The 16,572-nt window shown below is 40.0% G+C and overlaps 1 protein-coding gene across 1 annotated transcript in view; it reads right to left on the reverse strand.

The window, feature by feature from the left end:
• Positions 1-1,374: 1,374 nt before the first annotated feature.
• The window catches only part of FHDC1 (FH2 domain containing 1), a 76,595-nt gene continuing 61,397 nt past the window's right edge, over positions 1,375-16,572 (reverse strand). The window contains exons 7-12 of the mRNA XM_068269582.1: positions 15,329-15,399; positions 15,107-15,214; positions 14,237-14,307; positions 10,804-10,921; positions 8,101-8,265; positions 1,375-4,846 (exon numbers count right to left, since the gene is read on the reverse strand). Coding sequence (XP_068125683.1) covers positions 2,873-4,846; positions 8,101-8,265; positions 10,804-10,921; positions 14,237-14,307; positions 15,107-15,214; positions 15,329-15,399 — 2,507 coding nt within the window. The 3' untranslated portion in view covers positions 1,375-2,872. The remainder of the gene's footprint in view (positions 4,847-8,100; positions 8,266-10,803; positions 10,922-14,236; positions 14,308-15,106; positions 15,215-15,328; positions 15,400-16,572) is intronic.

The following is a 16,572-nucleotide window of genomic DNA, read 5'->3' on the forward strand; positions in this document are numbered from 1 at the left end:
GTGGTCGTAAATAACTACAGGATGAATGTAATGGTCCAGAACATAAGGCTACCATACACTATTAGATGTATGGCCAACCCTGTACAGTTCCTTGGTCAAAAAAAAAAAAAAAATCTATCCAGGGAATATTGATAATTTTACTGCATTGTGCTAATTGATAGTGAAAATATACAAGCAGTAATATATATAACCATCAATTGAAATGCTATACTTCTGTACAGCTTTGCACAGTACACAACTATATGGCCATCTATCATGTGCAGCTTTCTTCACAACCCCTTCCCCCCACCCTCCATCTAAACTTCTGTTCAATGAATGAATACCCTTTTCCATGTCACATTTGATATTTCACTCAGAAATTGATAGCAAGGGCCTTCATTTGTGATATATTATTAAATAAGAGTTTCTAATAGCTTAGACATTCTAATAGTGTATGGTAGTCGCCTGAAGTGAAAATAAACTGATCAGATAAACAGTTACATCTATAGACCTAATCCTAAATAGGAATCCCAATAATCAGGTTTTGGTTTCAAAATTTAAAAAAAAAAAGAAATCTTGGTTTCAAGGTTTGACTGTCTTAGGTACAAGTAGTTTTTTTTTGTTTTTGATTTTTTTAAGCTTTATTCAGCTCCCATCCAAACATCTTTAACTACTAAACTTTTTTTTCCCTGTGCTCTGCTCTTAGGAATTTTGTTTTCAGCCACACAGGAGTTTTATGATCTCTGATCAGTTACAAATGAGAGTTGCTAACCATTTCCCCACTGCAGAGAAACTAATCAAGAGCCGTGGATTCTAAATCCTCATGGTGTGGAAAAAAAAAAAAAAAAAGTATCCTGGCTATCTAAGTAGGAACCGGCTATTCATATATGCATGTTTATTTGACATGTCACTTGTCACTTCAAAGGCATTTCAAGTCAGTCTTTGATCAGTTATAGTAAGAGAATACATATCGGGTGATTTAATCACCAACTTTTATAGAAAGCAGCAACAAGGTTCAATAAGGCAATCATCAAGAGTCTGACGAGACTATCAAATTGGGCATGTACTCTTCAACTAAAAATTAAAGATGTTTCAGGAAAAAAAAAAAAAAAGTACCATCCCAGTCACATAACTATATGCCTACTCGGGGTGTCCAATCATGTTTTCAGGTCTTTTTGCAATAGCTAAAAGCAATATTGTGCAGTTTTGTACCTTTCAAGATTCATAGGTCTATTTCTAATACAACTGAAATAGAAATCAGGATATAAAGCAAAATAATATGACAAAGTCACAATAATCACTTAATACAATCAGTAGGAGCTGAAAGGAGTGTTTGGTATAACTAAGCGTTCTATAAAAAAAAAAAAAAAAAAAAAAAAAAAACACTTAGTTATAGAATTGGGATCTTCAAAACGCTTTTCTGTCTAGATGAGCATTTGGTCCTTTTGGTATAGCATACATTTTATGCGTCATCACTTTGCAATATTAGTACAATCAGGATGACTCAAATAGCAGTATGCTCACGAAAAACAACCAAAGAATCAAATGTGATTTTGTTGAATCGTCAGTAAAGCTGACTTCTTACCATGTAATTGGATCTGTCTTTGCAGTTTTGTCATTTATACACCTCTGCTACCCTGCACAACACGAGCGAGGCTAGACCTCAAACTTGTTAGCTTTATAACTTCCTGCGTTACCCAATTTTGCTCCGCACACGATTAATAAGCAGTGAAACAATGCAGAGTTATAGCCTAATGAACAGGCGGATGACAAACAAAATTGCAATATTTAAATAGGAAATGCTGGTGCCATCAGCTGGTTTTATAGCTGGGCAGAAGTGTCCAAGTCCCTGGACTGGCTGGACAACCCTATAAAACGTTTGGCAGACAAGAGCCGACATAGTTTTATTTACAATTTGTTGCTCAGCTTTACGGAACAGATGTATCAGTACTCATGTTATGAGTATTTGCTAGGAAGTAAGACACATAAAAAGTGTACATCTGAGGGTCTAGCACTTGCTTCAAAAGGCCTCTCGTCTACAAAAAGGATGAACTGTTGTGTATGTGTAAACATAGCAGAGTCTCCGTCCCACTGAGCATAAAAATGAGGAGTCCTATGTAGGAGAAAATAGTTTCCATTCCTAACACGTGTTCTTTGTGTGACCGACAGCGAGAGGAGTATGGACAAGAGAAAACAGCAGAAGCCTAGCAGCAGGATTCACATGTTAACAAAGAACAATCACAATGGGAAACATGGAATGGTTGAAGTGCTCTCTATAAAAATTGAGAATTTAAATATCGTACAGTAACACCTTTCATATGCATAATAAATACATGGCACTTTAGTATTCATGAAACTGGATAGCTCTTTACATGAAGGCAATATCCTCAGTGACTCATCTTCTCGTGTGTTTCCTTGTGCTGCAGTGAAACACACCTGTGCCAATCATTCTATCATCCAGCAAAGCAAAAAGACTCCACCCAGCAGAGTCTTCATCCACGCCAATGGCAGTAGAATCAAGTATACCATTAGTTGGAAGCAACCAGCCATACAAAGTCAGTGATTAACTTGTACCTAGTGTCAAAACACTAACTTGAGTCCTGCTTTTACAGCTGAAAATCCCTTTAGAAAAAAGTTCTTCCATGGCTGTAAAGATGCAATATGTAACAAACACATCATACAGAGCTATATAAAGTAGTAGATTTATCCAAAGGACAAATTCCTTCATGAGGCTGCATAATCCCTAGGCAATACACGGTTACTCTACCGACGGTCATATTTATGCACCTGTAAGGTGCAGGTTGTCATACGAAAGGAGTCATCACAATACACCTTTAATTATGCGCCCAAGCAGGGGTTGTCATGTTAACAACTGGAGTTTTAAATAACACTCCTACTTCAGCAAAGGCTTCAGTATTTTACCCAATGTGGCTTTGCCTGTGTCTTTAAGCTTCACAGAGGACTTTTCAACAATACTCTTGTCCTTCTGAACATCCTCTGGGGTGCACTTACTAACACCCTCTGTTGCCTTAATAGGTGTCCTTGTACTACCTGTTCTTTTAAACGAACTTGCAATGCCATTTTCTCTTGGGTTAGTGTCCCTACTTAATTGCTCTGACTTTCCTTTAGACTGGCGTAATGATGAAGATCGAGTAAATGTTGAAGTTTTCGCTGGTGTTGAAGGAGGTTCCTGTTTTGTACGCCTTGAAGACGATGCAACAGTGTTTCTAGCAAAGCTTGGAGTAGAATCCCAGGACTTAGGGCTGGTGGTAGGTGTGCTAGGTTGGGGTTTGCTGGCCTCTGCAGAATTGGGCAGTTTTGGAGATGTCCGGCATATCTTGGTGTCATCAACCTTTGGTTTAGCAATATTCCTAACTGGTTTAGCTGCTGGTTTTCTAACAGAACTTTTGCGCTGGATTTGGTCCCTCTGAAAACGTGAACCATTTGATACAAAACTTGAACCCCTTTGTAGTTTGGGTTCCTCAATAGGGGTACTAGTTTTTGCAGGCATTTTTGGGACATTATCATTTTTTGCTCTAAGCGAATGACGGAAGGTTTGCTTCTGGTCGTCTGATTTTGTGTCATCTCGCAGCGAGCTTCTGAGTTCCGTACGCTTTATACTGCCTGGCTTGTTGGTCTTGGAGATGGGGACAACCTTCCTCATTGTCTCATGCTCAGAATCATTCAACATGCGCACAGGTTTTGTTGCAGTTGTATTATTTGAGCGAACTGCATTTGTCTTTGTGAAGCTTGAAGTTCTCTCTTTCACTGCATGGGGCTTTTTTTGATCTTTACACTTTGTTGTATTTTCTTTCGCAGTACTAGTATCTTCAGTGCTCTGTTGACTATTTTTATGCTGATCAGAGTGAGATTTTTTTGCAGTTTCATGGCTTTTGTCCTGTACCACCTCTGTGTCCTCCATCTCACAGCTGATATCTTGTGTTTCAGAACAGTCTAAAGTTAGAGAGCTATCAGTAGTGTCTTCAACATAAAAAATGGGTCCGTGCTCTTGCTTCTCCGTACTGTGTGTGCTTTGTGACAAAGTAATTCCTGCATGGTTTAGAAATACTTCATTTATTTTACTGGCCTCAGAGGTATTTAAAGACTGGTCTTTGGTATCTTTAAATGAAGGAGAAGCTCTGCCTGTAAGACTGGGGGTACATACACTTACTTTTTGTTTTTCCAAATCTGTAATGCAAACATCTGAGTTTTCATGCATAGGTCCTTGCAGGTCAAACTTCTGCAATTTTTTAACCAGTTCACGTTCTTCAACAGTGACAGCTAAGGGGCTTAAAGGGGCCTTTTTATGAGCAACTTCTCTGTTTCGGCAGAGTTGAGACTGGTTGTTGTTACGGTCTATATTGTCCTCCCTGTAAGGTTTATTAGAAATGGCAGTAGGGTCATCTTCCAAACTACTAATTAGTACCACAGGCAAAGGAGAGGAGCTTTTATTAGCTTCATTCATATTTAAGTGCATATTGTCCTGGTCATTTTTATCTTTGGAAGTTATCCATGCAATAGTTGGCCTTGACTGACGAGTGTGAGTTCTTGGTAGACTATTGCATTTGCTCATTTGATCATCCTGTGGGGCTTCCAAGTACATTTGAAGTTCTCGGTCTGCTGCAACACCTAAAGAGAGCCTGGAGCGCCTTGAGCTGGAGTTCCTGCTCAATGGACTTTGGGGTCTTTGCTGCAAAAAGGGTAAAAACTCCTCAAGTCCTTTCTTTGAAAGTAGCTCAACGTCACTTTCACTGCTACTCCTTCCAAATCCCCCAGTATCTCCAGAAAGCAAGGAGTTCCGTTTTAGCTCCAGCTCCTTTAACTTCTCCTTCTGACGTAGGTCTTGTATTTCTCTCTCTTTATTCTCCTACAAGAAAAATGAATAAATGCTTAAAGTCTATTCTCCAACCCATGCAACATACATAGAAAATGGCAAAGACAAGTGTGGCCAATTCTCTGCACTATTTTAGAAGGCTCATAATAGCAGCAGACAGAACTAGACTCACACAGTGGAATGAGGCTGTTCCTCCATCCAAATATGAACTTTAAAATATATACAGGTGTTTACTAAAAATGTTCAGTGGTATTAGTGATTCTTTAGGCTTCTTGCACACAGGGACGTTACAGGCGCACGTGCAGTGTTTACTTCCTGGAGCGGCCGCTCTGTGCGGCGATTGGCCGGGCGGGACCGCATGATGCCGCATGCGTCCAAGAGTACGCATCACGGATGCCAAAGTGAGTTGCACAACGCGGCTCACTCCGACATCCACACCAGAGAGCACCAGGCGTTGCGTTAGGGGCACATAACGTGCACCTAACGCAACGTCCTGATGTGTAACTAGCCTCATACTATTGGATTATGAAGGATATTAAAGGGCAGAATCTCTAGCTACATATACTACAGGACACTCACAGCTTCCAATAAGGTCTTAAGAATGGAAATATATTTAGGGGGGGGGGGGGGAATTCGATAAAAACTATTGGGAAAAAAATAAATTACATTTATTTTTTCAAGCGAGAAATCAGAGGTTTTTTTTCATAATTGAATAAAAATGTGTGTAATACATGATAGTTCAGATTTTTCAAATGTTACAATCAGAAAAACTGATTGCAAATTAGATTGTAAAGAAATATGAAAAAAAAATGTATAGTGTGTGTCCACCATTAGCATGGAAATTATCCCAAAACATTGAGACCAGATAACATTGTCTGTCTCTCTGACTTTTCTCTATTGATCTAAATAATTGTACTCCACTTTCTTCACCAAAATACACAAGTGTCTGAACTATATAGTGTATACAATAGACATTTTTACCAACGGGAACCAGTTTCAAGACATTAGAGGATACATAATCTGTCAATGAAGGAATTTCTGAAAATCTGCTACATCAGGTGCTACCTATGGCAAGTGAAACCTTTTCCAATGGTTAATTTGCCAATCATGCAACTTAGTGTAGATAGCAGCAGTACCTAGCAGACTACCACTAGGTTTTCTTTGAAACCGATTCATACATATAACACTGGTAAATGAATTGTCCCACACAGGAAATAAACATGAAACCCTTTTGCATGCCACCAGAACAGGAAGTCAAGCATTGACCCTATAGGGGACACTGACATCACTAAAGACAGATGGGTTCTAATCCAGGAATGTAAAACTTAATGAAACTGAGGGACAAATGCTGCTCCCGCTATGCAATGCCGCAATTTGGTTTTCAGCAAGCCTGTCTGCTGAAATCGCACCCTCTTGCTGCTAATCATGCACCTCAATTTAACTTCATAGCCGCGTCTTGCGCCCATTCTAAAAGCCGCAATTTACGGCAAAGAAGATCAATTTTGGCACCCGCTAACGCCCCTACCATGGCCTCGATTAATCATTGTCTTTGAGATAACTTTTTACAGTTCGTTAAATTACCGAATTCGAAGTTTATCGATTTCTAGTTGTATTCATCAAGGTTTTTCCGCATTCGGTAACGTGTCAATAACAATGCGGTAACCTTTCGGTAACGTGACGATATTTCCATTTTACAGCGGTAATTTAACACGGAAGGCCATAAGATTCCAATGGAATTGTGGGTAAAAAGGCAGTCCTTTAAGCACTATTCGGAATGTTGCTAGGTGGTGTTCAACACCTGGACCAGGATTCTGGAAGTGGCTTGGGACAATCTCATAATTTCGCCAGCTTCGGCTTGATAGGAGCCTTTTCTGAAAAAAATGTAGTGCAGCTAGCAATTTAGTTAACCCTGGCATTGCCTGTGCTCTCTTACAAGATGATTCAAGAGAAATGCTGATGTCCTGGTATAGAAAATAAATCTATTCTCTTGCAAATTGACATGGTTCTAGACCTTATTCTTGCCCTTCTGTGCCTTTAAATTACTCTCAGCTGATACATAACCACTTCAAATGGCTCCATCTTCTCTGTCAGCAATGATCTGACAGGAATAGCGACAGAGCAGTGAAGGAGATAACTAATCCTAAAAGTAATGCTAAGGCTAGTTACACACCAGGACGTTGCATTTAGGGGACGTTATAGGGAACATAATGTGCCCCTAACGCAACGCCTGGTGCTCTCTGGTGTGGACGTCGGAGTGAGCCGCGTTGTGCAGCTCACTCTGGTGTCCGTGATGCCGTGATGGGTACTCTTGCACGCATGCGGCATCACGTGGTCCCGCCCGGCCAATCGCTGTACAGAGCGGCCGCTCCAGGAAGTAAACACTGCACGTCACTGAGTGCAGTGAATATTAATTAGCCATGTGCCCGGCCGCCCCCCGCCCCCCCCCCCCCCTCCCCAACATGACTGAGCATGTGCAAACAGTCTAACGCGGCTTGGCCGCATAGAACACACAGCATGCAGCACTTTGCTGTGTTACAATGTAACGCAACGTGGGCAGTGTGAACAGCCCACTTGTGTTACATTGCTGTGCGTTGGGGGAGCGTTACAGGCTGCACCAACGTGTGCCTGTAACGTCCCTGTGTGCAAGAAGCCTAAATCATGCCCACTTTCATTTTCATGAATTGCACTTTCTTCAGTTTTATCGCATCATTACTGAATGCTCACTAACAGCTGTAGATAACTTTGATGAATCTTGAAATCAATGTATCGAGTTTGGTATTTTACCGAGCTGTCTGTAATTGATTCGATAAGTCTTGATTAATCGAGGACTATGTGCCCAAATTTCCCTGCCGTGTCACAAATTGCAGCTTTTATTATAGGCGCCTATGCCGGGGCGGTTTTTCTGAAAGGATTTCTACCCCCTTTTTCCTTGCATCGTATGGAGGCTGCCTGATTAGTTTCCTTTTAAACAATGCACATTTTCTGTCCTGATGATCCTCTGTCCACAAGCATGCAGGTCAGATAATTAACTACCCCTCTGACTGGAAGCTGCTCTGTCGTGCACCACAGTGCCTCCTCCCTCCCTCCTCTATAGCAACAAAACACTTTGCAAGGCCGTAGTCCCATGACATGTCTGTGCAGCACTCGGCCCTGAACAGTTGTCCAAGGGAGTGTTCCTATCCCTGCTGTGACAATATTTGTGCATATGTACGCACCTTACATTTTATTCTGCCTGTCTCCAGTCTGCTCTGCTATTTAATTCAGATATACCGACATAGTGATCTTACCTTTACAGCTTTGCTGAACTTGTCACAAAAATCCCGAAAGATCTGGAAACATTCATCCAGTTTCATGGTTTCTTTGTCTTCACAGAAGAAATCAATGAGGGCTTGTCCCTGTTTCTGTAACTCCACTCTCTGCTTGTCCAGTTCTTTTAGGTCCTTTACAGCAACCTGTAATAAAATGGAATATGATCACACAAGAGCAACGCAGGTGAAGGGTGAATGCATTCTGGGAGATCTCTGTCAACAGTGATACCATTTTCTGTCATTACAAAGAGCCTGTTATTTTCAGCTCATTATCTCAGCTGCCCACCGATTTTAATTAATTAATGGTGGCTGGTTAGTGTAATGGTTAAGGGCTCTGTCTCTGACACTGGTGACCTGGGTTCAAATCTAAGCTCTTCCTGTTCAGTAAGCCAGCACCTATTCAGTAAGGAGACCTTGAGCAAGACTCCCCAACACTGCTACTGTCCTAGTCATTGCAGCTCTGAGTCCACCAGGAGAAAAGCACAAGATAAATGTTACCAGTATTTGCCTTGTCAATGAACTAATTTGTGAAAATGTACATAAGGTATGGTTTTACTTTTGGTTAATTATTGAATGTTTCCAAATTCAAAGGTTATATTGCATTAAAGCACCACACAGATACAACAAAAGTGCTAGAAAACAAGTAGCAGTTTTACTGTAAAAAAAAAACAAAAACAAACAAAAAACAACCTCTCAACATTTAACAAGGTGATGAAAATGTCAGGTTATTTTTCTGAGAGTGCTTTCCTGTAAAACACTTCATATAACATTATAGCTTAGCTTCAGTCTCTGTGTGCCTATGCATTCATCATTCTGTCATGTGTGGTTAGAAAGAAAATCTATTTGCTTCCTTCAAAGGGAATGCAAAGTGTAGGTTAGATATTTTCTTTATTGAACACGCTCAAGACCAATTTGTTTTCCAAAGTAGGTAAACAAAATATTGCACGCATATTTCTTCATATGTAACATTCATATTTAAGTGCATATGTAGCCAAACGATAGAAAGTAGACAATTTCTTATCAAGAATGCATGAAGCGAAATATGATCTGATCATGTTACAGATTAACACCACATAACATCACTTCTGCTTCCTCTTTAGGGATGACCAACCAATCAGATTCTAACAAATCTATCACTTGACTTCCTGTGATTTCTGTAATAGCCAAGCATCTTCAGACTCAAAGCAGCTGTTGCAATGAGGTAGAACTCTAGACCATATAACACACACGACAGACAGACAGACACTATGAATACACCCCAATTATTCTCTGATGTGAGATGAAACTATGACCAGGTCGCATCTAGGCATGCATGAAGTGCTGGGTCTTATTAGAATATATAGCTAAAGTTGCTAAAAGGGTATCATTAATGCACTATCCACTGATCGAACCATTTACAAATTTTCTAAAAAACATCAAGAGTAGCCTCTCCACTAACAGATACCATAAGTATTAAAAAGGTACATCATTAAATATGGGCCATGGCACATGAGCAACAATGTTGTGGTGGTCAGTCACAGTTTACCAACGACGCATCACTGCAAAACGTACTACTAGCATTGGAAGTTCATTGCTGAATTGGTTAGTATGACTGATCAGTATGAACATCCTGTAGTTACTTTACAGAGACTAGCAGCATAAAAACATAATTCTTGAAGCTAGCCACAAATCACTGATAGAGATGTAGCTGCTACAAAAACATACATGTATGCTATGTCTATTAATTGGTCGAGGGTTACAAGAGGCAGACTAAATCTCAATACTCACCTGAAGATGGATTGGGGATCCTCACAGCGATGCCTCCTGACAAAAGAGGCTCCCTAATCCATCTTCCTACCAGTGGGAACAGGTGGGGTCACACTACGGGCGCAAACGGAGGTAAAGCTACAAGTCTCTCCTCCGACTGAAATTTGGGCAATTGTAGAACTGCTGCTGTAGCTCGCTCCAATGCAACTCAGAGCAGCTACAAACTATACAAAGATTGCACGTATTCTACAGGATTCTGATAAATCTAGTCCCTGGTGATAGCGTAGAATTGCTAGTGATGACAGCATCTAAGAGACTAGACTGAAAAAAAGCAGAGAATGTCACAGAGATTTGTTGATGCAACTCATTGTGACAAATCACAGTGACGCTCTCACTTCTGAGCCCTAGCACTAAGCTCAATGGAAATAGCCACAAGTTATAAAGCCTACTAGACAATGCCTGTTGCCTGAGCTGATGAAGTAAGAACATGAATGCACTGGAGTCCAATGCATATACGCCATCGTGATATTTTATTAATTGGGTACCAACAAAAGCAAAAGGCAGTTCACAAAGTTCAGCTATGGGAGGTGCTTCTGACAATTCTCTGATGTAGTTACTCCATGTTAGACTATCCAGCTCAGGCCTCAGTCTCACTATGTGTAGCACAATGTGCTACAGGCGCCATACAGAGTGTCCCGCCACATCAGTGAATGCTTAGAAGACATTGCTTGACGTCCCCACTAGTGTGATGTCAGGCAGCATGAGATATCACACTGCCGTGCATATTAATGTGTGCTGCCCTTTTCAGGGTAATTAATGGGGCCATTGTCACAGTGGACAGCATTGTGGGTGGCAGTATGTTGTAGTACAATGCACGGCCTCAATGTGAACATGTCTTAAGGGAGTTGAGCTAGTCCTCATAAAACGCATTATTACCTGCAGAAAATCTTCCATTTGCTGCATCAGCTCAGGATCTTTTTTGATTTGGTCCTTAATAGTTTTTGTTTTTGTAGAGATTAAATGAAATTCTGCCTCTAGATTTTCTATTGACAACCTGGAAGGAAAGAAAATGTTACATAATGAATGAAAGTTTAACAGCAAGAACAAATTCCCTGAGGTTTAATGATGTCACCATTAAGCATCTGAATCCCAAACACAGCCCTGCCTCCAAGTCAACGCCAAGCCGGGGAGATAAGCGAGGGTGGAAGCAATACCGCACATACACACGTTTGTTGGTAACTAAACAAAAGATTGTTCCCTGACAATCCTGTTTCACGAGATAAAAATTACTGATGCTTTATCCACAGATAAGAGCTTTACTTGCCTGCAAACTCACTGCAAGGCTGCCAACACTTTGCTTTGTTAAACTCTTAATAGCAGCACTGTACTTGTGTTTACTTTTATATAGTTTATTTTCCAAAGCAGTTGATAAATTACTTCTAAACACGGTTTGTCACCTGCTTCTGTACACTGAGACGAAAACAATGGAACATTATTCAGCAATGAGGCTAATTACACATTTCCAATACTAACAACTTTAGTCAAATAATGGAAAATGTCTGCTTCCTGTTACAAAAACAACATAACTTTATTGTGTTACTACTGAGCACGAGACACCAGGCTCCCCTCAGGATGTAGTAAAGGTTCTATGGAAAGATTTATGGATACAACTGGGTTCCGTGTACGGTATATGCTGAACGTTTGTCATTAAGAGGTTGGGAAAAAGTCACCAATGGCCAGGGCGGCTAGAGACAATGTGAATGCCTATACGGATACAGAACAGATGTGTGGGAGAAAAGGCACTGAAGCCTCTCACTGTGCCAGCGTACACTCCCTCGCTATTCTGAAGACTTTGGTTTGCTCAGTGCCAGAGTACAAGCTGAGCTTTTGTATATGAATCAGCCTTTTGACCCTGCTTTCTCTGTCATAGTAACAAGTGAAAGCGGCCTCCAGCAAGTAATGTGGGAAAGCCAAGCACCTGACACATGGAGGTTAAGTTCCTGCTCTTTTTTTATTCAATAGAAAAGAAGAAATAGTCCCATCAGTGGTTCTTGTTCATTCCTTTATCTCTGCAAGGGCGCGAATGCACAATTTATATATGCCACTTCGTTTTACCCAGCAGAATCCAAGCATGTGGAAGACAAAAATAAAGTTTGTCTACAGCACAGCTGCTTGTTTGTGTGTTTTAATATTAATAATCATAACTTTTTTAGTAGCTACACCAGGCAGTATGGTGGTTAGCATTCTTGCTTTGCAGTTGTAGGGTGACCAATTTAAAGCACATTTTGCAAAGGGTTTCCTCTGACCACTACTGCTCCCTGAAGTACTACAGGTCCTAGTCTGTGGCAAGGACATTCGATTTTAAGCTCTTCACATGGGCAGCGAGTCATGTCAATTGGTCAACGAGCATTTTTCTGCCTTCAAAACATTATGGGTATTTTGTATTTATTTATTTATAAAATGGTAATTACTGATTTTTATATTATTGTCATACTTCCTAGAATCCTAAAGCTTAGAGGTCTAAATAGATGGTGACTATATTTAACCCTTGTAAAGAGATTTCTAGGTGAAAGTGTATGGAAATAATTTCTTTCCTCCTAGAATTAGGATAGGAAAGATAAAAGCATTTTAAAGTGCATATATTTTAATAGCAATGATCATAAATGTACTGCAAAGTATCATGTCTATAACATTAGCAAGAGCTTTTCAAATCACAAGCCCCTTAAAAATGCACTGCTGGTGGGTCCCAAGCCTTACTGTGATGGTCTTTATGATGCAGAGGTTGCAGGTCTTTAACCTGCTGATGAGACTAGATCTCTTCAAGTTTTACTATTTTTATCCTGGTCCCCAGTATTTCTATTGCCTAATATGGCACAGAGATGATTTTCTCTTTTCTTAGGTCTTAGAACTAGAAGATAATGAATATGCACGTTCACTGCTTCCGGTAGCACGTAACATGGCATGGTGTGTTGTGCAATGCCTTGTATACAGTAAAAACAAGGAATTTCTTCAGGACAAACCTAGTTTCCTGGGCACACAATACACAGGTGACTGCTCACATAAACCTGTAAACAGTTATCTCTTGTGCACGTGTTTAAGCACACAGGCAGCTGTGTGATTACATATTGTAACACAGTAGTGTATTCAAACATGCAGCACGTGCAACGTTCAAGAACTGAACATCCATTTTGGTGCCTTACATGGTATTCTTTTTCATGATTCATAAAAAGGTAAAATCTTTCATGGAATGAAATATATTTGAGTTGTGTGTACATGTTCCCAGCAGAAATAAAAAAAAGTTTTACACACATTTTGGTAGAATGGGAATAAGTTAAAAAAAATGTTAAAGTTGTATTGCTGTCCATCATTTCTAGTACTTGGGGCCACTGTGGATTTATGTAAATAAAATGCAAATCCACACATTAAACAAAGTAGGCAGAAAATAAAAAAAAATACTCCCTTCCCATAAGAACTTTCCTGCTTGTCCCAGCCCTTCCCACTCAGCACTATTATGTAATGAAGGTTTCTTCTAAAATGGCCATCAGCTAACAATCATCATGGGAAGGTAGCCTGTAACCTTAAAATCTGTAGGGTAGACACACCTTTAAATAACAGAAGTTCTGAGGACCATTGGGCACTTTTCTGGAGAAAGGAGTATCTGGTCAAGTCCCTACAGGAGACTTAGTTTATGATTTGGAGCTTGCTTGCAAACCATGGAGGTCTCAGACAGTAGTATAAACCTAGGCTCTAGACTCTTCCCACACTATGCAAAACTAAAATCATTTTCCAGAGATGATCTTAAACTGTAGCAAAGAGGTATGTGGCGGCTGACATATTTATTTCCTTTTAAGCAATACCAGTTGCCTGGCTATCCAGTTGATCCTACTTTTAGCCATAGACCCTAAACAAGCATGCAGCAGATCAGGAGATTCTGACATTATTGCAGATCTGACAAGATTAGCTTCATGCTTGTTTCAGGTATTATTGAGACAGTACTGCAGCCAAATAGCAGGCCAGCCAGGCAACTGGTATGGTTTAAAAGGAAATAAATATGGCAGCCTTCACATACCTCTTGCTACAGTTGTCCTTTAAAATGCACAACAATATACCAATGGAGAGAGTAAACTGTTTCTTCACATGAATGCAGAGTTGGATGGCTGCTATAAATCGTGTTCTTAGGCCCACGTGACATGGGTGACTGAGTAGCCACCAGCTAATCACGACTTAATAACATTGTGTGTTGCCAACAGCAGCACTAGCGACTCTACAGAGCACGGTTGCCATGTTTAGAGTAGTTGCTAGCAATTTGGAGATATGGGCCTAAATTAATACTAATATACAGTATGGCTCTTTAGTGTACTGTGCCTACCTGGCTGCTTCCTTCACATGCTGCAGCTCCTCAGAAAATGTCAGCAGGGCAGGATCTTTCTTCTGGGCTTCCTACAATACATAGAAAATGTTATGAAATGTCATCACAGCACACTGTAATGTCATATAGTAAATAACTCATAACCTTACTATAGCACAAATGGCAAGATAGCACTATAGCATACCGGCAAATGACAAGCTAACATGCCTGCTTTATATGCTACAGATAACACTCTCGGAAAGAATAAAGTAGCAGACACTAAATGGTCTGTTATTTTCTTGTATGGTGGCTCACGGGCGTGGTCTTTAGGTGGCCACACACGATATACTCTTTTATTTTTATATTTCTTTTCCATTCAAGAATTACAATCAACTTTTCTGATTAATTGCAACATTTGGGAAAAAAATCTGAGCAATAGTTTACACAATTGTTACATTTTTCCTTAATGATGAAAAAAAAAAAAAAAAAACGACCACAAAATTGCTTGGGACTAATAGAAATTGAAACTAGCTTACACCATTTAATTTTCATAATAAGGATGGGAAAAATCAGCCACTCCCAATCGACATATCAATAAAAACTGGAAATTCAATCACATCTCACTCAATTACAATGTAAAAAAAAAAAAAAAAAAAAAAAAAAATTTGGTCTGTACAACCAATCCCTTTACCACACTGCAGTATAACCGGATATTTTTAATGCATCGTGTGTGGCCACCATAGCTGTGTGTGCGCAGGTCTGTATGTTTGCACGTGTCTGTGTCCTTTGTGGTATGTGAAGCATATAAAGTAGAGCGATCATGAAGCAGCAATCACCTGACTCACCACACAGAGTAAATGAACAAAGACTATAAAGGCTGCAAATACATACCAGAGCCACAAAGTGTAACAGATTAATTCCAGGTTTGTTAGCCTTCGTATCCGCTAACCTGAGGAGCGAGGATAATTTAAAGCCAACAGCATTTCCAGCATAACCCCCCTGTGGAATAGGAAAGCATGAAGTCATTAACCTGTATTTAAATAGCTGAATATGAGATTTGCATAAAGAAAATGCAAAACGTAAAGTACAGCAGTGAGGTGACATCACACTTACCGCATTCATGATGTTCCCAGCCTGCAGGACCAAGAACAGGATAGAATGCAGCTGCTCACATGACATCAGTTCTGAAAGAGGAAGGAGACTTTATAAAGGGATGCACGATATAAAATATTCCCTCTCTCATTTCACATGTATTCATGCCACACAGCTTGTCATAAGCAATTAATAAGAGAGGACCTTACTACACTTTCACCCTGACAGAATAGTAGCTCAAGAATCAATGCTGATAATGATGTACACTTCAGTCCACGCACATCCAGGCCTGTGTAATGAAATGCCACACACTGCCGTGGCAACTGTAATGCATCCTCTGCTTACTATTCTATGACTGAACACAAGCACAATGCTTAGAAAGAAAGGATGCTATACATTCCTCTTAAACAAGACCAAAGCTGTGGATGTCATTATTCACTATGCGATCATTTCCTATCAGGTTTCTCCTTCCCGTGTTCACGTTATGCTGTGTGCTTGTTAACAAAAACGACAGCAGTGAGTGGAGACTTTGACCATTGCTGCACACACTGCATTTTCAGGAGGTATGGAAGCAGGAAATGAAAGCCAAGTCACAAACACAAGTGACTGAATACTTTACAGTTTAGCTGTAACTGTAAAAGTCTATCCTGCCATTACATTTTCACTGTTCAGCAATATCTTTTGTGAGGTTTTAAATTCTATAATTTGGCTACAAAAGTGTCAGTCACTTTGTGCATTACTCATAAATAGCAATAGGCAGGCCAAGCTATTACTCATTAAACAAGCACTGTAATTATAGGTGACTAAACCCTAAAGGAGGCCACAAGTCTCTTCCATAAGGACTTGGATTTTTGAGCAGTGTAGAAAAGTGTCAGATCCTTTAGATTTTTATTATCATCTGTGTTTTCCATCTGGTAAGAAGTGGGTAAATCGCTGCACTAGGAGAAAACATTTGTCAATTTTTGTAAAGCTTTTATTGCTGTCCCTCCAAAGAACCTTAAGGTGAAAGAAATACGGAAGCTGCCATGTTGCTATACTAGTGTAAGAATTAGATTTGTCTGGCTGTACTGCTTATTGTATAGTTTTAGTATTAATCGGCAAACACCTTTTGGTTCACCAATTCAGAATAATCAAGGGCCTTAGGATCAGGACAACCAATCAAACAACTTTTTAAAAAGGAGTCTGCAATGGTACTTTCCTTCTTCCTGTAAATTTAAGGTTTACTCCCCCCCCCCCCCCCCATTCTCCAGAATTTATATTAAAAC

The sequence above is a fragment of the Hyperolius riggenbachi genome, chromosome 1 (assembly GCF_040937935.1).
Source record: "Hyperolius riggenbachi isolate aHypRig1 chromosome 1, aHypRig1.pri, whole genome shotgun sequence".
NCBI classification, from domain to species: Eukaryota; Metazoa; Chordata; class Amphibia; order Anura; family Hyperoliidae; genus Hyperolius; species Hyperolius riggenbachi.